This window comes from Cricetulus griseus, chromosome 3, assembly GCF_003668045.3.
Source record: "Cricetulus griseus strain 17A/GY chromosome 3, alternate assembly CriGri-PICRH-1.0, whole genome shotgun sequence".
Classification (NCBI taxonomy): Eukaryota; Metazoa; Chordata; class Mammalia; order Rodentia; family Cricetidae; genus Cricetulus; species Cricetulus griseus.
In genome coordinates this window covers 109,792,720-109,817,660 of record NC_048596.1, presented here as the reverse complement: position 1 = coordinate 109,817,660, position 24,941 = coordinate 109,792,720, and the positions used below count along the sequence as shown (strand labels likewise).

At 35.7% G+C, this 24,941-nt stretch overlaps 1 protein-coding gene across 2 annotated transcripts in view; it reads right to left on the bottom strand.

Moving 5' to 3' along the window:
• Tmem135 (transmembrane protein 135) overlaps positions 1 to 24,941 on the bottom strand; it is a 188,202-nt gene that overhangs the window by 102,906 nt on the left and 60,355 nt on the right. For both annotated transcript variants that reach the window (XM_027407594.2, XM_035442406.1), the window contains one exon: positions 5,130 to 5,195. In XM_027407594.2, coding sequence (XP_027263395.1) covers positions 5,130 to 5,195 — 66 coding nt within the window. The remainder of the gene's footprint in view (positions 1 to 5,129; positions 5,196 to 24,941) is intronic.

Genomic DNA, 24,941 nt, shown 5'->3' with positions numbered 1-24,941 from the left:
TTATCACAGGAACAGGAAATGACACTAAAACAAGCACCACAAGTAGATTTGGGGTCAGACTCCATGAGCACCTTGTGAAACAGCTATCCAGGACCTTAATGCTCATCTAATCCACATTCTCCAAACTTGAATACCAATTTGTAAGAAATTAAGTACATTACCCCCAAGTCAGAAAGAGAACCTATTCAAATGCAGGTTTTTCGTGACAAGAGGCTGCCTAGCCAGGAAGGGAAACTACACATAGTACACATGTCCTGTACTATGAGCTCCATGAGGTATGTATATAGCCTATGTAGTCTATATATAAAGTCTATATAGAGAAAATTCTTAAGTGTATAAAAGTTTTCTTGTAATTCTTAATTTACATCTAAAATATTAAAATTGTACAAATTGAAGGCAGAGCCATGTAATGTTTCAAAACATGACTGCACTGTTTTTTTGTTTTGTTTTGTTTTGTTTTGTTTTTGTTTTTGTTTTTTTGGTTTTTCAAGACAGGATTTCTCTGTATTGCTTTGGAGGCTGGACTGGAACTTGCTCTGTAGACCAAGCTGGCCTCAAACTCACAGAGATCTGCCTGCCTCAGCCTCCCGAGTGCTGGGATTAAAGGCAAGTGCCACCAATGCCCAGCTGTATTGTCTAATTTTTAAATCAGGTTAAATATCCCTGTCTTTTCAAATCCAGAAATTCTTATTTAAATGTAGTTTAGTCTCTACTATTCAAACTTTGCCCTTTCTTTCTCCTCACTATTCTCTCCCCTCTAGTAACCACCATTCTATCTCTATTTCTATATGATCATTTCCAGTTCTATTCATGTTGTCACAAAGTAAGAGATTTCGTTGACTTTCATAATCAAATAGTATGCTTTGGCATATATGGACCACAGTTCCTTCATCCACTTATTAGCAGGTGGGAACTTAGATGGATTCCATTTTGTTGGCTCTTAGGTGGATTCTATTATGAGAGCTGTGGTAAACATGAGGATGAGATGCACATGCCCCTTCAACATACCAATTTCATTTACCTTGGCTATGTATCAAGGAATATGACTGCAGGTTTTTCATGGTGTTTATAGTAATCTAGTTTCCTACCAGTAATGTGCACAGCTCATTTTTATCACATTTTCACTAGTACTCATTGTACATTTTCTTTCTAAGTTTTTGTTAGTTTTTCCCCTGGACAGGACTTTACTATTCTGCCCAAGCTGATGTGCTCTTCTGATTTCTAGAGTTTCTTATGGATCCCAAGACTTTTGTAGTTTGGGAACTTAAATAAAGCATTGGTCTACTTTCATTTGTCTCTTATAGCTGGTGAGAAATAGTAACCTAGTTTCCTTTTTCTACAAGTGAATACCTAATTATTTCAGCATCGGTTTATTAAAAGGCTGTTCTTTTCACAGTGTGTATTACTCACATCCTTTTCAAAATCAACTGGCTGTAGGTTTTTGGATTTCCTTCCAGGCTCTCCCTCCATTGACTATGTATCACTTTTATGCCAATATGTGCTGTTTTGATGACTACAGCTTTGCAGCACACTTGAAGCAAAGTAGTACAATGTCTCCTGCTTTGTTCATTCTACCCAAGAAAGCTTTGGTGCTCAGTTTTCTATGTCTCCAACTGTATTTTGGCTTTGTTGTTGTTGTTGTTTTGTTTGATCTAGTTTTCTGAAGAATGTTATTGTTATATAGATGTTTCATTAAATTTATGGAATGCTTTGGGTAGCATGGAATTATAGTCATTTTAACAATATTGGCTCCCAAATCCATCCATATTAGAGTATGTATGTCCACTCCCATTTCTGCCAATAATGTTTTGTAGGAAATTCTGTTTGGGTGTATACATGAGATTTACTATAATGTGCCTAGAATAATATAAACCCTCAACAAAGTTATGTGGCCCCAGTGGCTCTCTCTAGCTCTCCACCTTGCTTCTTTTCATCTTGTCTCTCTTACCCTTTGACATCTTCACCTTCAATCCTGCTCATGCATTTAACAAAGGCACAGTTTGAGCTGCATCTCCTTGGCAAATCACTAATGGAACCCCACTGTGATTTAAATTACTTGTACTTGCAAATCACATACTTGCTTACACCTGATTTTGAAGTTTGGTAATTGGCTACATCCTGACCACTTTGTATGCTTGAATATTCCTCCCTAATAAAAATAAGTTATTGCTAGTTACCATGAATATTTCCCAAGTGCAGGACTATTGTTCAACTTTGGTCACTGGCAGATGGCAGGTACTTGAAACAATATTAGACATACAGAGTACTCAATAAAAGCCTCCTAAATAAAGAGAAGAAATAATTTCTCTCCATGAAATCCCTCCAATATTCCGAATGTAATACCAAAGAAAACTTTAAAAGTGTAAGTTGTAATTAAATGAAAGTAAATAGCTGATTTTTTGAAAGTTTAAACACTGTAAAAAAAAAAAGTTAATAGAGCCACAAGATATTAATCAATTCAGCATGACTATAGACAGTCACTTTTCTTGTGTCCATAGCATGCTCAGTGACATCCTATCATTTAGTTAAGGACTGGATATATGGTACCAGCTGACCAACAGAGAAGAAGCACTTAACTAAAAATGATAATTTGAAATTCAAACTCCCTGTGGTAGCCAATCATTTAACTATTTCCTTTCAGAACTTTGAGACTAATCATATGAAGGCTGATCAGATGGTTCAGCAGGTAAAGGAACTTCCTGGGCAAGCCTGATGACCTGAGTTCAGTCCCCACATAAATGTGAAAGGAAAGAACACAGTTGGTCTCTGTCATTCACATGATCCATGCATACATGTTTAAGGCAGCATACCACCCCAGACACACACAATAAATACCAAAAAGTTTTAAAAACTTAAACATTCATAAGACATCAATCCCTGCTTTTTCATCTCAAGTTATAAAAAATACGTAAGTCTTTATTTAAATATATCAATATAAGAATGTAACCATCTTTAACACAGTATGCTTTTTATCTTACAAACACAACTGAATGGCAAAATACAAGATTACATCTTTCTTGAAGAATTTTCTAAAGTTTCATTTTGAACCCATAACTATTTACTAATGTGAATAAACTCCACCATTCAAATAGGCAAGCACATTGTTAAAAGTCTACACTATTAGTTATATGATTAAATCAAGAAGCTATTACAGGTTTTACAGAGAATTTACCAGTTTGGTATTCAATGAGCTAACACATTTGTAAGGAGTAAATACATTGTTTTTCTGTAATTCATGTTAAGCCACATCATTTTCCACACACATGAAAAGTAATGATTTAGAATATATAAAAACATCTGCTGATTAATTTGATTTTAATATTCAAATATGACCATTAGTGATTATAAGCTCTTGTCTACAGGAATCATATTGAAGCAAATTATATGGGGCAAAGAATGGGTTATAGAGACTGTGGTTCTAATACAAGCTCCAGAGCTTGTATGACCTGAGGCAAAACACCTAACTTCACTAAACCTCCATGATGGGGCAGGTCCTTCTGTGTATATGTTTGTCTTATTGATTGATAAATAAAGCACTGTTGGCCAATTACACCTGTATGTACTTGTAACATGACCAATATAATTTCTCCCCTATAGGGTTACCAGAGAGCTTTGAAAACATGGTGTAGCACTCCTCTGCTCAAAATGTCCTTTATACATTTAATCTGTAAGATAGTTATTAGACCCCCTTCAAATTTTCCTGGATTAAATGACACTTTTCATTTTCAGAGCTCCTAAAATGTAAAAAATAAAGTGTATCTTATTGGCTTTAAGAACAGAAGGCCTGAGTTCTTAAGCACTTTGGTCCAATGCTAACCCAGGTTCATCATGTGTAGTAACTCCCAGTAAGAAGGGAAGAAAGGCTGGAAAACAGTTCCTGCCCATTTAGTAAAGTAATGTCATATACCCAGTATGTACTGTACTGACACACTCAAATAACTGCTTATAAAGTCTGTACCCTTCCTACATAACAAGAGATAAAGTGCAAAAATTCATTATCCCCTCTGAGTAAGTATACAGTAATTAATAAAATCTTAATTTCAGTGTCAGGCTTTTGAGGCAGAAAATTTTTCCTTTATCAAAGCAGCACTACATCAATTTATTGTGGATATGGGGGATTAATTATTTCTTCATGAATGAGTTATGTCAAAACTATATAGTGATTTACCAATATAATTTACAATTTACAATTAAATATTTAGGAATATATTGCTTTTAAAATGGTATCATGGTTGTGCTTAATTAGCAAATATACAGGCCAATCCAAATTATAGTCATACAGGTATACAAATTCCAAATACCCTGCCAGTCAATTCTACTGTTAAAAACTGAAGTTACTCAATTACAAGTGTTAAATTAAATAACAAAGGACTTAGTTCCATGCTAGGAAGCACTGTATTTCATCATTATGAAGTATGTGACAGTAGAAGAGAAAGAATCATAGCAACAAAATATTACATTCACCTGCAACCTATGTCTTAGTGAGGAACAAAATGAAGATAAAGACAGGGTAGCCATAAGGCTGATAATGATTCTTAAGTGGAAATTTATTCTAGGTCATAAAATATTTTTAATTGACAAGGACATTTAGAAACATCAAAAATTATAGCCTACAACTTAGCTGAGTTGACTCAATAAGACAAAACAAACAGATCTCTCTTTCTCCTGCTTTCTTTTTGCCAGTGAAAAAAGACTAAATACTTTCAATTTTATCCTAGGAAGTAAGTACCAGTTGTGTAATTTCTGGCAAGAAGGATAAATGGCAAAAGATTTTTTCAGTGAAATGTCTATGTGCAAGTTATTATTAAAGAACTATCATTTTCTCTTAAAGTAAAAGAAATTAGGAAGCAGAGATTAAATGACTCAGCAATTCATTTTCAACCTAAGCTCTGGTTCCAATAAATATAAATGTCAATGGAGGTGCATGTCAAGCCTAGTCAATGTTATTTATATCCACCAAGCATTTCCCTGTAGATACACATCAAGTACAGTCAACATTATTTCCATCAATGTCATGTTCATCAAGTATCTCCCTGTACACAAAGCATTACAATATTCCCCATAGTATATGTTGCAGACACAGCAAACCATGAATTAACAAGTAATAACTATCAAGATTTTCATCTTACTTCTCCATTTCTTAATGTTGTGATGGTTCCTCTTGCAACACCCATTCTAAATAGTGTTTCTGTGGCCTGTGAATAAAGAAAAAAGTATAAATGACCAAATGTATTATGTGTGCACAATTGTTTATCTCACCCAGAACTGTAAGATGTCAACACTAACACACCTACTACCTTCATGAAAAAATTTAAGACACAAAAAGAGTAACAAGTTTTAAATTATCCCAGAAAGCAGTTTGCAGGCTTCTAAATTTAAAGAGCTCATGTGAAGTGTTCCCAAAAGCTACTGACATGCTTGGCCCTTCTGTGCCAGAATTTCAAACATGTTCATTCAGATAAGCTTCACCTTAGTAAAAACAACATTTGTATTCAATTTAGAGGCTGCTGGTTATTATGAATGTTATTTTCCAATGAATTCATTCAAACCAATTATCTGCTCTAAGATACAAGGGGGAAGTAAAGTAATTTAGAAATGTCGGGGATAACACCCCAGTCACTGATCTCTAAAAGCCAACAAAAATCATAAAAGGACATTAAGAAAACAATTTCATTTGCAAAGGCATTAGAAAGAAAAAAGTTTAGGCCAAAGAATTTAATCATGGAGGTTAAAAAAAAGTGTCCACTATAAACAACAAAATACTGCTGGAAGAAAATTTAAGACACAAATAAATACTGCTCCCAGGTTTGGAAGATTTGTTATTAAGGTATTAATACTATCCAAAGTGATTGAGAGATTCAATCCCTATAAAATCACAATAACTTTATTTTACAGGAAAAGCCTAAAACTCCTATGAAAGTTTCTAATTAGTGGTGAGGCGAGAAAAACTGTAGACTGGCTCAGCTATAAATAATACTTACAAAATAAGTCTGAATAAGATCCTGTAAACATTAAATACTATTTTAACCACAATTTGTGTTTTACTATGATGTGAACATCTTAACCAAACTCCCACCTTCTATGAATGCAAAGCCAGTAGTATTCACAACTGAATCAAGAGGAGCATATGTGTGCATGATGGCGAACATTTACAATGCTCAGAAGGCCAATGTAAGTCTCAAAAAGCCAAAACACCAATAATGACAGCAGTGTACATGAGTTAATGAAAAACTGCCTGCAGGTGTACTTGCGAGAAGAGATGCAGCTTACTATTTATTTAAATCCCATACAATGATTTATATAAACATAAACTTAAGTGTTTTTTTTTAAACTTGCAAAGAACTGATCTTATCATCAGTGAGCAATTTTCAAAACAACGTCAATCATTTCACAATTTAACTTCCTCGTTGTGTATGGGAAAAAGACTGTGAAATGTTATTCATGATAAAATATTTGACCAAAAAGATAAGGAAAGAGACTAAGTTAGAGCTAAAAAGTCATAGATGAGAGAGGGAGGGAAAAAATGGCTACAGCATTTTTTAAGATAAACAAGTTGTGTTTTTCTGGTCAGGTAGGAATTGGTAACCAGAAAGGAAGCAAGAACAGAGGGAGGAAAAGGAGAATTGTCGAGAATGAACCTATGGAGGATGCAGCTACAAGTATGCACAGCAATCTATAAATGAGGCTAAAAGGAAATTACAAATAAAACTTAGTTCTCCCTCTCTTGCTCCCTGGGATTACTTAATACAATCCATTTTCATTCTTCTTTCCTCTCTGAATTAAGAAATAGAATAATCTTGTGAGAATGACAAAAATACAGACTTTAAGACCTGGGCAAAAGTATGTAATGTATGCAAGAGATAAACAAGGAGATGAAAGAGAGGTGGCCTAAGGAATAAAGTGCATTTTGATGAAATAAATCTATAGTTACAACAATAAAAAGGTAGACAGTTTAGAAGTTGTCAAGGCAACTCAAGTCTATATATGGGGCACATGTGAAAATATAAGACCCTCAATTGGACTTAACTGGTTAAAGTACAGGATGTAATTCGTAAATAAGAACATTTTCTCTCTAGTTCTTTAAATGAGAAGCCACAATCCTTAGAGTTTCTGTGTACAAACCAACACACAGAGCTGGGAGGCAGAGGAGCTGATGATGTTCAAGCACAGTCACAGAAAAATTTAAAGACTAAAATATTTTAAGACAATCTGCTAGGCTTTGAAAATGCAGCACAATCTCAACATAATTTGCTAAGAAATTTGTTATTCACATACTCCACAGCATACATCAATGAGTTCACTGATGGACCTTACTAAAGCACATAAAACTAGCTAAAAGATCTACTAGTAAAACTGTCATCAATGACGCACTTGCTTTTATTCTAGGCTCAGTGACGGGCATGCCACAGTGTGCCATTCATCTTCCAGTTTCTGTTAAAAGGAGACACAATTCAGGAAGGAGATTTTCATTGAGGAAGCAGGGGAAGGCAGATGTAGTAAGCAATCATTTGAGATAAAGTAAACAACGGATTCTCAAGACCAGATCAAATTACTTTTATGTCTCAAACCACAGATAAAAGAGTACTTGTAACTATCTCACATCAAACTTTTAGAAAATGTCTCACTCCTAGAGTTTTCATTCCGCCTAAGATGATTAATACTAAGCATTCACTTGACATTTCCTATGTGAATGTGTAGGGGTGGGTATCTACAAATTCCTATTTAAAAACATTATCAAGAAAAATTGCTTTTTAAGAAGAATGTTAGATAAGCAACCCAAGTCTCATAAAACCTAGATGTAATAAATTCGAAGTTCAAGACTGAGTGTGTGTGCCTGTGTGGGCCTGTGAGTGCATCAAAAACATCTCTAGAGATGTGTAGTGAAGAAAAGTTAGGACTTCATACATTTTTATGGAAATGTATAATTTCTAAAATAGGCACTGTAAGAGATAAAAATAATAACACTTATTATTTAACAATACTGTCCACATATTATTTAAATCGAGTTACATATTTTCAGAATTTCCTATTTAATGTTTTATAGTTTTAACAGTTAAACAGTATTATCTTATTATGTAAATTACTACAAATAATTCCATTTAGTAACTGATGATGAGTAACTGACCACAAAGAAGAGCAGGCGCCAATTTGGAAGTAGTGAATTCCCATGGGCCTTTGACTGCTTTTCCAATTGTTTTTAACACTTGAGCTTTTATACTCTTTTCTGTAGGATGAAGGACTTGAAGAACTCAACCCCCTCATTATTAGATGGTAATAGGTCTCTCAAAATTACAAAAGTAGTAGATGTGAGACAAATAAAAGGGGTCTACCTTTCCCTGTGCCAAGGGCCCCAGGCAGATATTAAACACTTAACAGGTACTGTAAAAATCAAAATAAGTGTTTTTAAATTCTTATTATAACCATTCTTTTTGACATTCATTTTCTTGCAAATATGCAAAGAAGTGAGATGGGACAATCTGATTTCTCCTAACTGGCAGCTGGTGGACTCTCTGTTGCTACTTTAGCTGCCTCTGTGCAAAAGACCTCTCAGACAAATAGCTAGCTAGCTGGTCTACCATGGGCTAGACCCACATAGGGTGCTTTAGCATTCCATGGATGACTTGAGAAAACTATGCAACAAGAGCTGGATATCCTCAGGGTAAAGACACGGGCTGTTTAAAACAATTTGTACTATACTCTTTGTTGTCCTAAGCCTTGTTGAATTATTGATGACTCTGAAGACAGCTGAAGAAAGGGCAAGTAAATCAAGGAAAGGGGGTGCAGGGACAAGGGAAATGGTGGAAACAGACAGGACACAAAGGTTAGCAGTTGGTTAGAAATCTATATAGAGCCAGAAAAAAAAAAAAAAACAAATTGCAGGAGTTGGTCACTGGAATAGTTCCAGAGAACTAACATGCCATTAGGGCCAAGAGTCATAGATGTTTCACACCATGGAGCTTTAACTCTAGCTCCTATCAAGGACTATGGAATCTGAAGTCTGCTAAAAGATGCAACAGCAACTTTTAACAAGGTCTGAGGAATCCCAACTTCTTTGTCCAACACAAGTTGTAACACTAGAGGACAGCAGCAGTTGCTGCTCCTTCATGTGTACATGGTAAGTACAAAGGATGATGATGATAATGGTGATGATGAGGATGATGATGATGGTGATGACGGTGGTGGTGGTGGTGACGGTGATGATGGTGATGGAGGAGGAGGATGAGGAGAAGAAAATGAACTAAGATTAAGCATCCCTTATCCAAAATACTGAGAATCAGAACTATTTGGAGATTTTTTTTTTTTTTTAGTGGGGAAGAAGGGAGTAACAGAGGCTGGTTTTGAACTCTAATCTTTCCTTCACTTCCCAAGTACTGGATGATAGGCATGCACCACCATGCCTGGAGTAAGGACCGTTTGTTACCCATTGACTTACATTGGTGCTACTGTAGAAAATTAGTTAAACACTATCAAATTGTTAGTTTTTAGGCTGGAGAGATGGCTTAGCCGTTAAAGGCACAACCAAAAATATAAGTTATTAGTCTCAATAGACATGCCTGCTGGATTTTTACTGGACTTGCTGTGGCTCTGTGATCATTTTGAAGTAATAACAGTAACAAGATGGCTCCGAGAGTAAAGTTCTTGCCAATGAAGCCTGACACAATGAGTATGATTCCAGGAATCCACAGTAGGAGGAGAGAACTGACTTCTGAAAGTTGTCTACTAACTTCCATATGCATGCCATGGCACACAAGCACCCCTGACATGTGTGCATCCACCCTCTCGAACACATAATGATGATAACAATAAATCATTAGGAGTTAATTTGAAGCATATGAATTTCCTGTTTAGATTTGGGTTACATGCCCAATACATCTTCATTTATGTGTCTGTAGATAATCTAAAACTCAAGTCAACAATTCAAACAGTGATGTTCAAAGTCACACAGTCTACCATAATACCACGCAAAGATACACTAATTTGATGCTTACATTCTGAGGAATGATGACAGGCAAATACTACAAGTCTTTACTTTCCATAATTAAACTATCATGTCTCTGTCAAAGCACAAAGCTTTGTATAGGGAAAGCACTATGATTCAAAAATGAGATACACTTGAATATGAGCAGACATTTCAGGCATCATTCATTAGGTTGTGTACCATCCCATGCACAATGCATAGTCTACATGTTTACATTCAGAAAGTCATGACAGGCAACACAGACGAAAACTACCAGAAATACCCTGGCTTCATTGAATTGATTTTTTAAAATTAAAAATTAATGTAAATTTATCTTGTTTCATTAAAATTAAATTTATTTAACTTAAAATTCATTGTGAATAAATTTCCAGTCACTGAATAATTAGAAAGCTTTTACTGCTTCCAATTCTTCACAACTCCCATGTACAGTCTTATGTAAGGGATTGCAGCCACAGCTTAAGAAGCTGAGCTCTGATGTATACTGGATAATCAGGAGAAATAAGCAGGGCATACAATAGCTGTGCAGTGGCAAACAAGCAAACTAGTCTAACCTGCATTTGCCAATGACTGTCCCTGTTCTTGTTTCTGAAGAAACCATTTGTCTAGCCAGAAATTTGTCATACCTGAATCTTCACCCCCTCAACAACTTACCACACTATATAGCTGCTACTTGTTGAAGTTTTGTATGAGTAAGTACTCATATACTGGTTGTTTGGGGGATGTGTGGTTAACCAGAGTGTGAATAAATATGTCCCAACTGTATTACAGCAATTTCAAATGTTAAAATATAATCTGTTTGTCTTTTATGTTAATGAAATCAACTTGTTCTTTTCAGACATCATAAGTATTATAATCTGTTTTTATTCAGAACACTGGGAATATGTGCTACATATGGAGACAAGGGGCTCAGCAGCAGTTCAAGGTTATGAGGAATGTTACTTCTGTTTAGAGATGTGGGCTGGTGACTTCTCCAGGAATGTAAATGATAAGCAGATGGTTCATTTCCAAACTGAAAGCAAGCTAGCTCTAAGGAAGAGTGTACTTTTGTAAGTACATGTTCTGTCATGTTCTATTCAGCATGACGTGACCTAATCATGCACCTTGTTATGTTCCTGTCTCCTTTTAGCATAATAAAACATATCAAAAGAAAAGCATATTTCCCCCATGAAGCTATCTTTTTACATAAATTGTCACAAGTGAACAAAATATTACAAGCAAAGCTACAATCATTAAGATGGAGGGTTCTATTTCAACTATCTTTCAAAACAAGAGCTCAGTCGATTATAGAACTGAATTTTTCAATCAATAAGGTGAGATAATATCAAATGGTACAGAAATTTGTTCCAGCTCAGATTCCAATTTGAGATTTTGAATAAAGAATTACCTAACTGTGATCTCTAATTTGTCACTTAAAATACTTTTGGAAGTATACAAATTCAGTCTATATACTAAGTGTTAGATGGCTATCCATCTTCCTTCCTCTGCCTCTGTTCTAAGATATGGTCTAAGAAGAGGTGCTTATATTTAGATAATTCATCTTGATTTTTAAAAGGACAGTGGTTGTTATGGTTTCAATCAGAAATGTCTCCCATGAGCTCATACTTTCAGCACTTGACATCCAGTTTTTGGTTTGATTTTGAAGGCTATGGAGCTTTTAGTAGGTGGGGGCCTGACTAGAAAAAGTACTAATGATGACATTTATAAAGCTATACCAGTCCTGGGTCTAGCCTAGGCTCTACTTCCTGTTTACTGTCATGTAAACAAGAAGTGTCCTTGAATTTCTACTGGAGACAGAGCACCCCCTGCCAGCCACACTGACCTGAGCTCAATCTGAAGCATGAGCCAGCATAGACATTTTCCCCCACTTCAACCATTTCTGTCAAATATTTTGGGTCACAGTGCTACAAAAGCTTAAATGTTCGTTTAACTCAGTGGTTCTCAACCCTCTGGATACTGCAACCCTTCTTCATGCTGTGGTGACCCCCAACCATAAAATTATTTACATTGTACTACTGTTATGAATCTTATGTAAATAATTTTAGAGTCAGAGGTTTGCCAAAGGGGTCGTGACCTGAAGATTGAGAACCAATGGTTAAAACAAACAATAATTTCTTTTGCCATTGATAAGTTTTGATATATGAATATAATCCCAGAAACAAAAGACACTTCACAACAATGAATAATTCAATTTGCAAATGATATATAACACACATCCTACATCTAAGAATGGAGTTTTATCGGGTTTTAAATATAAAATGTTGCCAGTAGGCTCAGGTTTTATTCTCTTGATCCTTAACTGATGATGCTGTTTGGGGAGGTGGTAAAAAATTTAGGAGGTGATGCCTACTTTTAAAAGAAGGTCATTGTGGGTGCAACTTTAAAGGTTATACCTTTCTGTCTCGACTTCTACACGGCCACTGCCAAACATTCCTGTCATGGTGTCTTACCTCACTACAAGACCCAAAACATGAAGCCAACTTCCCATGGTGCAAACACCTGAAAACCCTTCGTCAAAATAAATCCTTTCTCTTATGGGAGAAAGTTGCTTTCTCGGAAATTTTGGTCAAAGCTAAAGAAAGTAAACAAACTCCAAAATATACAAATTAAAGATTCATACAACAACATAAATACTGTATAGTCTCCACTCCATTGCAATAAGTGACATAGATAAAATAGAGAAAAAATGATTGAAGCTTTGGAGAACACTATCAGTCAAACTGATTTCATTGATATTTTGGTGGTTCTTTACCAATGCATGTTGGTTAAATCTTTATTAAAAATTAGGTAGCTGGAGCTGTGTGAATTAAATTCTGGGCTCTATTCCAGCACCATGTTGTTTGTGGTACCATGTCTCTTCATTATATTTTAAGATCAGATTGTCTGATTCCTTCTACACCAGTATTTCTGCTGTGGATTGCTTCTATCCCTAACATTAATTCTTTTGCTTGGTCATATCCAGTTATACATTTGGCTCTGTTTTTACTTGCTTGATAACTCATTTCCACCATGTGTTTGGTTCTTTTTTGCGGAATCTAGCTTCCATGCTAAGTTTTCCTCCATGGGTCTTAATTTATCCTCCAACATAGCTTCTTTACATTCATTTTGCTAGCTTTCTGTTCAGATCCTGAACTGATCATGATTTCACTCATCTGTTAGAAAGCTCATTTATACTTTTAAAATTGTATTTATTTTTATTTTGTGTGTATGAGTGTTTGCTTACATGGTTATGTTTTTACCACAGGCATAAGCAGTGACTACAAAGTTCAGAGAGCACTGAATCCCCTAAAAGTGGAGTTACAGGAGGTTATCTGGGTCCTCTACAAAAGCAACAAGTGCTCTTAACCACTGAGCCATCTTTCTAGCCACTGTCCTTTTTAAAAGTAGGACTGTGAAATACTTTCTAGATTTTTCAGTTAGTTTATTATCTTTGGATTATAATATTAAAGAATTGTAAAAATGTGTGACTGTCATAATGTCTCCCTGTCTCACAGTTGTCTGATCTCTGCAGTTTTACTGTTTGTAGCATCTTACTTGAGTCTTCCTGGTGAGTTGTCTTCACTTAAATTTGTGTTCTCTACTACTAGTTAGAATAGAAGCTAACTGCAGTTAATAAATATAATCTGACACCAGTTCCACAGTTAATTTTCAGTAGATCACATTTGAATATTTCATTTGTGTCCCTAATAGGGTTCACAGACAGTGGTGCTGTGGTACTACTGACGGGGGGAAATGTTGTTTATGGCAATTGTGTGTGTGTGTGTGTGTGTGTGTGTGTGTGTGTGTGTGTCATTTGTTTTGCATTAAAAATACCAATAATTACATAATGAAATGAGAGGGGAAAGGGAGAAAAAGCAAGAGATTATAAATGAAAAGACAATATGGGTTAGACATGAAAAGTACTGAAAAATTGTAGAGGCAATGCAGAAAGTACGAGCATAAAGCCCTATTTGGGAAGGATAAAACAATTAAAATGTAAAATAAAGATGTAAAAAATAAGAAGCAAAAGCATAATCTCAGAATTTTTTCCTAGTAGGGATATGGTTTCCTGCTCTACCATGCCTATATTACTGTGAGAGTGAGGAGTGCTATGAGAGTGAGGAGTGCTAGATTCAGTAATTCAAACATGTCAAGTCAGTGCACTCTTCCTGACCAAAGGGACTTCTATGTAGGAACTCTACTTTCTACCAGGGCTCCCCATGAGCCACTTACAACTTTGTTTGAAGGATCATTCACACAGGGCTTACTGGAGAAAAAAGGTCTCTTCCTTTTCATGCCTGTTAGGAGACTGTGCTCCACACTGAGCAATTCTACATACAATGTAGTTCACTCAGGTGGGAGTGTGGGTGGCTTCTTAGACTCATGACTCCTGGGCACCCATAAAACATCTCATTCAGGTACCTATTTCTTGCTGTCTCTACCAACTGATCTACTCTGGCAATCACTCTACATACAAGATAACTATCAAAGGTTGCATCTTTGACTCTTGGTAGGTCTCTCTTCAGCTTGCTGCTGTAGTGATACCCATGTCCAAGAAAGAAGAATGCGAATCTAGTAATTACCGCTGATCTGGGACCAGTTGGTGGCTGCTTTTGGATGTCCCTTTAGGAATTCCACCTAGACACTCTTTTCTTTAGCTCTTTCCCTAATGGACTACTGTTTCTCTTATCTTGACTCTTATTTCACTGAGTCACATAGAAATGACCTCTTTAGTTTCAATTGGAAAAAAAAAAAAAGACTCCCATAACATATAGTCTGATCACACTTTTCCCTCCCCACCTCAGATCCTCCATATGCACCCAACTAATCTGCCATCTTACCTGGATGTTCATGGCCTTAATAAACAAGGCTTTCAGCAGACTATAAAACCAGACCTACAGTCAATTCTCTATTAATTCAGAGTGGGGAAAAAAAACTGAAACTGGACATGAAAAAGCCAAAGTGAGATTCTAGACCAAGCACAAGCAAATAGCTGGGATACTCATTTGCATAGATACAGTAGAGTTTGCCTATCTGGATCTAAGAAAAGATGCAAGTTGCTCCCAACTCAACACCACCACTTCCCCTAGCCTACATTGTTTCTTTTTTATTTTTTCATCTTAGAAGATTCTCCTTTGTATCCAAGAGGGGAAAACACATAAATATACAGTAACAGTGTAAAGAAATAATAATTCAAACAGCGAAAATGCAGGGTCTCCAATGCCCTGCATCTGGTCCAGCCTCAGTAGAGTACTTGCCTAGAATGCACTGAAACCACATTCATATTATTGCTGTCTGTTGGGCATTCATGTTTTATTAAATGTCTGTATTAAATTGCATGTTTGTATAACACACACACAAAAAAAAATAAGATAGATGCTGCAAGGGAGAGAGGTAAATAGAATCTCACCTTATTGTTTTACCATATCTAACTTCAACATGGTTAGGGGAAACATGTTTCTGGAACCCTTACCTAAACTCAAGAAAATTTAATTGCTGAAGATCAATATCCAAAATTATCTTGTATACATAAATACAAATTATTTATTACTTAGCTACTTAATAATGTGTCCATATATCCTACTAAATTATCACTCACTGCTGTGTTAAAGTAACCTGTATATATAAATACCTATTTATTTGTTAGTTGGTTAACAACTTTCTGGTATACGCTACTGAACTACTACTCACTGCTAACTGAGTTAAAGAATTATACAAGTTCACTTTTGTACAGAAAATGGGGAAAAGAGAAAACAGAGAAGCCCATAAAAAAATAAAGTTCCCAATACTGGAATACAGGTGGCAAAACATGAAGACCATGAATCTTCATTTGTTCACCAGGGCTGGCTAATGAAGGCCATGTAACTGCCCCAATGGTGCAAGGAGAATGAATGGAATCTTTAGTGTTTTGTATCAATTGAAGCTGATTTGCAAATGTGGCACTTAACTGGTTAGTTCACACTAACTGAACATAATGCTAGCTATTATCCTTAGGCACTAATCCACACTGATTCACAACCTGTAAACAGTGGTGCAATAGAGAATTCTTTATCTTAAGCCAAAAGGAACAGAATTACCTTGTTAAAGACTTATCAAAGTAAACAGAGGTCAGAAAAGATGGTAACTGTTCCTTGTTGCATCTTAAGAACACTCGGCCTTTTCCACCTACAACTATTGCTACCCATCTTCTTGAGACAATGGTGGCTTCCAGTCCCCTTAATGCCACAGCCTTCGAGCATTCCCTGCATTCATCTTCCTTCCTGCTGATTTTGATTTCCATCATAAAATTACACTAACAGGAATTTAGAATACAAACAGGAATTTAGAATATAAAACTAAAGTCTGTAAACACATAAAGTGCATATGTCTATTTAGTAATTAAAACCAATATTCTCTAAATGCAATTTTCTTCTAGTCCTATTGAATGTACACACTCTGGAGTTGATAGGAAGTTCGCTTTTCTAACAATTTTTAACACTAAAAAATTTTAAGATCATAGCCCAACAATATAGCCAATGAATTCCTTTCTACTCCAAGTATGCATACATACATACAAAGTGCTAGTAGAGACAAAATGACTAGCACTTCTAAATCTTTGCATTTCTAAATCTCTACATTTTAGCAACAATTAAACTTTTGTTTAAAAAGCAAAACATAGAATATGAACTTTTTATTATAAGGAAAGAAAATTATTTAAATTAGTCAATATAAGACAAAAGATAAATAATGTCGCCAAATTAATAAAAGGTTTTAAAATATAAGGTCAAAATAAAAAATGCATTCTAATGCTACTTCATATATAAAAAGAGACATTTATATAGACTTCTAAAACACAGCTTTGAAAGTTTTTATAGACTACTAATAAAAATGTTATAAACTATTTTTCAATGTGAAACACAAAACAGTTTATTGATTCTATGAATTAATACACTATACTTGCCTTGCATTATAAAAGTCCAAATCACATTTATAAAATGTTCTAATTTAAATATTCTGACTGTAATGAACATAAAATGGCTAAAAAGCATCTGGAATACAGGTTACAACGCTTCTCACATAATGACCCCTAACATGACCTAACAGGTGTTGCCACAATTAGGAACAGCTAATGCTACACCAGCTATAATTCATCCTTGTTTTCCAACCAATAAGGTACTGGAATACAATTCAGGATAAATTCTATAAACAAAGAAATAAATGTGCTGGAGTGTGCTGTATTGCAGATACAAATACAACATTGGGCATACATAATGGAAGTAAAAAAGAGAGAAAGGTATAAATTTCAGGAAATGACTGCAAAATTTGTTTTGTTAGGATTAAAATATAGGAGCTAGAGAGATGACTCAGTGGTCAAGAGCACTTACAGCTCTTCTAAAGGACTAGGGTTCAATTCTCAGAACCCACATGGCCGCTCAAAACTATCTAACTACAGCTCCATTGGGTTCCAACACCGTCACACAGACATACATACAGGCAAAACACCAAATGCATATAAAATAAAAAGAATAAAATCTATTAATATAAATTTTACATGTTGACATTTTTTTTTTCTTTTTTGGTTTTCTGAGACAGCGTTTCTCTGTGTATCTTTGGAGCCTATCCTGGCACTTGCTCTGGAGACCAGGCTGGCCTCGAACTCACAGAGATCCACCTGCCTCTACCTCCGGAGTGCTGGGATTAAAGGCGTGCACCACCAACGCCCGGCCGCCAACATGTATTTTTATCTAAATAAACATCTGTTTTCACATGATGTACATGATCAATTAGGTGCATGAGACATTTTTACATAAACACTTTATACATAAACACTTTAAGTCTCTTACAGTTCACAGTAGTAGCCTGAGTAAAGATGGACCCAGAGCTCCCAGAACAATTGCTCACACAATGTTGTTACTCCTTCCCTTACTAGCAGGGGAAAAAAAAAAAAAAAAAAGAACTGTTTTAAATACAAATCGAACCACAACATCTTGCATCCTTAATCCCCAATGGTCTCCTACCTAATGTAGCAAAAAGTTAAAGACTTTACCATAGCCCCCAACGTCTTAAATGTGATGGGTCTTTTGCCTTTCTTTCCAACCCCAAGGCCTACCAGTAACTTTGAGCATGAACAAAATGAGCCAACTTCTAGTATTGGGCCTTTAACCTAAGTTTAACAAAGGGTTTTGGGTTTTTGTTTTGTTTTGTTTTTAATGATTTGGTCCAGTGGGTTAAAGTCACGTAACACCAAGCCTGAGTACATGATGTCTATCTCCAGGATCCACACAGTAGAGAGAACCAACTCCCACAAATTGTCCTCTGAGCTCTACATGCACTCTGTACCCTGAGTCTATTCACACATACATACATACATAGATGCATGCAAGCATACATACACACACACATACACCACAAATACCTATGGCCTTCTATCAGAGGACTATGCAGTGTTACTTACTACCTCAGAACAACAAAATCCCTGCCTCTTACCAATGAGACTTGGCACATAATCTGCTTATTTGCCAGCCAACGCCACTTCTGACTTTTTTTTCTAACTTACATGATTATAGTCCTGTTTTTCCTTTATAAAATAAGCTCAGGTAAGATAGGCACATTGACTTATTTGCATCACAGCACAAATCCTCAACGGTGAAGGGAAAGTACCAAATACAGAATAGATACTCCTAAAGTAAAACAAACAGCAACATGGAAACAGCAAACTACATATTCACCTTGGAGTGTTTTCTGTTACAACAACTGGAAGGTGGTTGTGACTAAATAAAAACTCATCTTGGAACAAGGGTATCATCACTATGATAGCAGAAAAGAAGGAAATGGGAGAGAGGAACTGAAGGAAGGAGATGCTGTGAAAGATCAATAAATGATGCCATATGAGAACAGAAAACAATATAACCTGGAGAAAGTATGTCTGTTTGTTTATTGGGGGAGGCCTATGCCACAGCATGCATGTAGAGATCAGAGGACAACATGTGGAAGACAGTTCTCTCCTTCTACTACATGAATTCAGGGGACTGAACAACAGATTTGGTGGCAGTAACATTTATCCACTGAGCCATCCTGCTGCTGAACCTAGAAATTATCTCTAAATGTCTTTTTGTCCTTGTAACAGGCATATGACCAAGAAATAACAACACTGTGTGTGTGTGTGTGTGTGTGTGTGTGTGTCTAAATGTCTTTTTGTCCTTGTAACAGGCATATGACCAAGAAATAACAACACTGTGTGTGTGTGTGTGTGTGTGTGTGTGTGTGTGTGTGTGTGTGTGTGTGTGTGTGTATAAACATCTACATCCCTTCCAAGAGTAGAAATTTGAGATTAGAGGCAGGGTGACAGAATAGGGATGGTAATGTCATATAAAAGGTCCCACTGCCTGACTCTGTTTCTGTCCTAAATTCCAGTTTTTCTCTAGATCTGACCACCAACCTGAGAGTGCCATCTAAATACCCTTCCCTTAACTACAACTTTTGTTCACACTACATAATGTGTTTCTATTTATAAAGTCAAAGAAACTATAAGAGACATTTAACACTGGGGATCTGAAATCATCCCAGTGAAGGGTTAGAACAAGACATTTAAGTTTATGGACTGTGATGGTTGGCGTTAATTATCAACTTGATACAACCTAGAATCACCTCAGAAGACGTCTAAATGAAATAATTATCTTCATCATTTTAGTCCATGGGCATACTGTGGGGGTTTGCCTTGACTGTTAGCTGATATAGAAAAACTTGGCCTATTTTGGGGACACCATTCACTAGGCAAGGAATTCTGGTCTATAAAGAACAAGAGAAAACTAGAAGCAGAAAGAAGTCAGCAGCATGGGCATTTGCTTCTCTCTGCTTTAGATCATGATGTGATGAGTTCCTGCCTTGACTTGACATAAAGAAGGGCTGTGACCTGATACTGTAAACTAAATAACCCCTTTCCTCATCAAAGTTGCTTTGGTCATGATATTTTATCACTGAAACTGAAATGAAATTAGAGCTGCAGTATGTGACTAGGACATGGGCCTACTCCAAGTGCTACAGAAAGAAACTACACAAAGAGCAGAAAGGTTTCAGATATGGATTCAAATCTTAAATTCACTATTTGGTAGCTATGTAATGTGAGTCTGAGTGACTAAATTCAGTAATGTTCTGTTTTATGAGCTGTTGCTTAAAAATTCAACAATATGGAAGATTTTAAAAACAGAAAACATCAATAAGGGATCAGTAAATGTTACCTCCCACCCTAATAATAAGAATATGAGTTTAGTGAAAGAATGAATGAAAGTCAACTCTGGCAGGATCAGAAAACAGACATCCAAATCTGTTCCATTATATATTCTGCAAGGCATATACACTAGAAATAGCTTTTATATTATTTTTAAAGTTGGCCATGGGATTTGATACTATCTTGATGAAACAAGCATGATCCCACTGCTGCTTTTAGCCTCCAGAACCAAGAAGTAAATCTCTATTGTTTCAAGACACTTAGTTTGTATGATTATTTGTGTGGATGATAACACAAACACTTCTAATAACCAAAAACAAAAGGAAGCTATTTCTCTTGACATGAGAATTTTAAGAATTTTAAGTTTTGGTGTCCATAATCAAAGTTTTACTAAAATATAGCCATGAATATCACATGACTTACCCAGAGGGCAAAACCAGCCATCTAAATCCAAAAACAAAAGGACTTAACAATTCCTATGCTTGAACTGAAATGCCAAGGGCAAGAATGATCAGCTTCCTGGGAGATTTGCTAGATACCAAGGAAATAATGGCCACGTAGTTGCGGACTGAGAAAATGAACAAACAACAAGGAGCTAGAGACTTTCATCATGTGAAATAGCTTAAAGTTTTGAAATAAATCAAGATTTGGCAAAAGCATAGCAAAAGACAAAGAAGTTATCAATAATATTCTGGTGGTTCTGTGAAATAAATTACATTACATCAGTCTTCAATTATGAGGAAACTAGGAATAATAGAAAGAACAAAAACTAATGATTTATTTTATTGTGTACAAATTAGGCAGAAGATAACCACTAGAAATCTACTGGAAATACTATTCACATGCATGCCATAAGACTTTGTAATCTCAAATATTCATTTGTATCAATCCTGTTAAGACAATTCAACTAAATACATCAAAAATAAATGTCATAATTTAATGGTATTTAAATAATTAATTTAATTTTCTAATATCTGCATTCAATTAGTTTCAGGAAAGTTTCAAGAGGGCCACCCAGTAATAAACACAAAATAAGCTGTGTCTGCTGTCCTGTGAGTGATAACTTTTACGGCTACCTCAGTTTCAGATGTCAGAGTAATGACTTCCATACTCTGATTAAAATGCAAATTAAACCCACATGTTGAAGAAGGAAGGTTTTCAATGTCACTGTTTTCTTATTTATAGCATAATAAAACCATAAGGGCCAACAATCATCCAAATGAATTGAGTCAATTCCAAGTATAGAAAAACAGAATTTATATCCCAAACTATGGTAAAGTATGCAATATATCAATGACTAGAGGGTAGTGAAAACTATATAACAGAATGAACATTTATTTCTTTAAGAGTAATAACTAGAAAGTAAATTTTAAGTCTCTTTTTTCATCTACAGATTAAAATGCTAAAAGAACTAAGATTAGCTGTAATCTGTATTATTAAGATATTGATATTGATATCAATATATATATTGATATTTAAGCCAGGAAGTGGTGACCCATGCCTTTAATCCCAACACACGGGAGGCAGAGGCAGGCAGATGTCTATGAGTTCGAGGCTAGTCTAATCTACAGAGCGAGTGCCAGGATAGGCTCCAAAGCTACACAGAGAAACCCTGTCTCGAAAAACCAAACCAAAAAAAGAAGAAAAAAAATCTTACTTTATACTATAAAGGAAACATTTGAAAAATAAAAGTAAACTTTTCTTATAAATTAATATTCTCAGAAAATTCCCACAAATATTCTAGTGAAAAGTATTTCTAAATTTAGTTATCTGAAGTCAACTAAATATAAAATATTAACAGAAAATCATTCCAATAGAATCAATTAAATCATTGCACAATTTGCAGACCTCATAGCAGGTGCATATCAGGTGCAATGTAAAGGCAGAGTGTAAAAAGCAGGAAGTAGAAAAGCAATAAACCATAGATCTCAGGCTACCTTAACACTTGTGATTCTCCTACCTCAACCTCCCTAGTACTGTTATTATAGGCATGCACCACAGCATGCACCACTGCAAGAACAGCAAGACCTTTTATTGGCTCAGCCATCTCTCCAGCACTCCCAACTCATATTTTGTGATCTATTAACTTCAGTCATATATTGACTTCCTTATATATAAAAGGATATTAATACAACTTAAAATACTTCAATTAATATCCCTAGGATAATATCCTGCTCTTTTCTGAAGGAAAAAAAAAAGGAGGAGTGGATCTGGGAAAGAGGGAAGGGGAGGGGAGGAACTGGGAGGAGTGGAGGCAGGGGAAACTTGGGTCAGGATATAATATATGAGAAAAGAATTTTAAAAATACTTCTATCTCACTGACTCTTTTCTTGTATTTCCCAGCTCTTATTTTTAAATTTGTTATTTCATTTGTGTGTGTATGTATATATGTGTACTTCTACATATATGTAGAGGTCAGAGGACAAAGGTAAGGAATCAATTCTCTCCTTCCAACATACAGATTCCTGGAAACAAACTCAGGTCATTAGGGATATTTGCAAGTGGGTTTACCAACTGAGCCACTTTATCAACCCTATTTCTCAGCTTTTGTCTGATAAACACATTTGTAAGAATATAGCCGTGTGTGTGTGTGTGTGTGTGTGTGTGTGTGTGTGTGTGTGTGTGTGTGTGTGTGTAGTTTGTTCTGGACTTATAATTAAGTATCCTAAACTTTGCTCACTGGATGATGCAAAAATTATAACTATTGAAATATTACTGAAATACTAAATTTAATATTTAAAGTACTAACTATAAATAAGTTTAGAACCAATAAACTCTGAAAAATACATTATACAAAAGCAACCATTCAAAATCAACCACACACTTTCATATTTCGACCATCACCTTCCTATGCAGCTTTTTGTTCCTCGGGAGCTTTTAATTGCCTATCAGTTTCATCATAGTTTCCATAAACATGTTTTTTATTACACCATTGATTTCTCTACCCTTAATCATGGATTTTCAATCTCAATACAAACACTGGATAATGGCGCCTTGGGATTCCTACTGAACTTAAAATCTCAAAATCTGGCACACAGCTATTAGCTCCACAGCTATTAGCTGACTGTACCATTGCACTGGGGTCGGAGGATTGGTTCCTGCACTGTTACTCTGGGAGAGCTGGGGGATTGAGTTCCACTATTTCTAAAACCCAGTCTTCTCTCTAGGGTTAGGGGTCCTTTCCATTTTGCTGGACTCTCAAGTGAGTTTTTTGGTTTTGATTTTCTTTTCCCAAGAGAGACCAGATGAAGAATGAATTCCAAAGTCTGAAAGTGCCTCACTTTTACCCACACTAAGCCTCACAGTTTCCCTGCTCATAGAATTTCCGGTTTAGAAACCATCTTCCTTCAGAACTACAGACATCCCACCATTGTTTATCAGGACTTGCTCTGGCTAATTTCATTACATCTGTATTTTTTCTAGATGTTTCCAAAAAGTTTCCTGTACCACACAGTTCTAAAACCCAACCTGAATATGACAAATGAGTCTTTGTCAAAACTGATTTTACAATGTGCAAAAATGCCTTTCTTCATTCAAGGAAATTATACCCAATTATCTATTTACTATTTCCTGACCAGTCTTCGGTGTATTCCATCCTATCTTATCTTTCAGGGTTTCACATCCCCACCTTCTATCTACTTTTGTGACAATAACCTTAGCTTTAACTTTCTATAACTTTGCATTCGCTTTTTTTAGTCAATCATTTTTGTTTATTTCTTAGAGCATCTTTTACTTCTATATTTTATTGTGTTTAATAATTTCTAGCACTTTTCAAAATTACTGAAAAAAACTTTATGGGGGGGGCTTTAGCCTATTTCTGAATTGTGTCTTTTCTAAGATCAAATGTTTATTCAACATGAGCCTTCTGTTTTGCAGTGTTTAACTTTCTTCAACTGTCTCTTAACATTGACTTAATATTCTTGTTTGTGGTTAAAAACTAGAGAGATACACACACTCACATGAGCATGGGGGCATGAGCATGAATGAATATGCAATTGTCCACTGCAGATATGGGGTTAACTTTTCTCTGAAGAAAGGAAAACTGGGGTAAAACATGAGCTGGGAATAGTGACTGGCAAACTTCACTTTAATGGAATGAAGAGAGGACAGATAAGCAAGCCAGAGATGGAAACTTTCCAAATATTTAACATCCTTCAATACTTTTACTCTTGGACAAAGTTATCCTGCACCATCCAACTGTTCCCTCCCATTCCTAAGGGGAATGACTCCACTCTTCCAAATGCATCCCATTAATTAATGAGTCCTGATCTTTACTGATCCCCTAGACCGTCTCTTCAGAGTTCCAACAAGAAGAAAAGTCCCAACCCCTCTTTATAGCAGTTGTTCCAATGTACCTTACCCTTCCCTGTATTACTATTTATAGTGATACTATTTATTAGGATTCCACCTTCATCAAAGCATCTGGCCTCTTCCAGTATTTTGGACATATTCCTTTTCACATGTTGACTATCATCCCATTGGGATTTGAAGGAGTGAGTTAAAGGGCAAAAGCAGGAAATAATGGACCAATACACAACCTCCTTTCAAGCTTTACCTTTTTAATAGACAAGCTCATTGTCATATGACATTTTCTCCATATTACAATCTGCATTTTACATGCAGAGGCATCTAATCACACCTCACATCACTCTGTTTGGTCTCTATCAGATATTCTTTGCTGGTCATTTTGTTTTCTTGCATATAGAAAGGAAACTTGGGAGGGAATATATGAGCAAGGGAGGTCAAGATCATGATGGAAAAAATCTACAGAGACAGCTG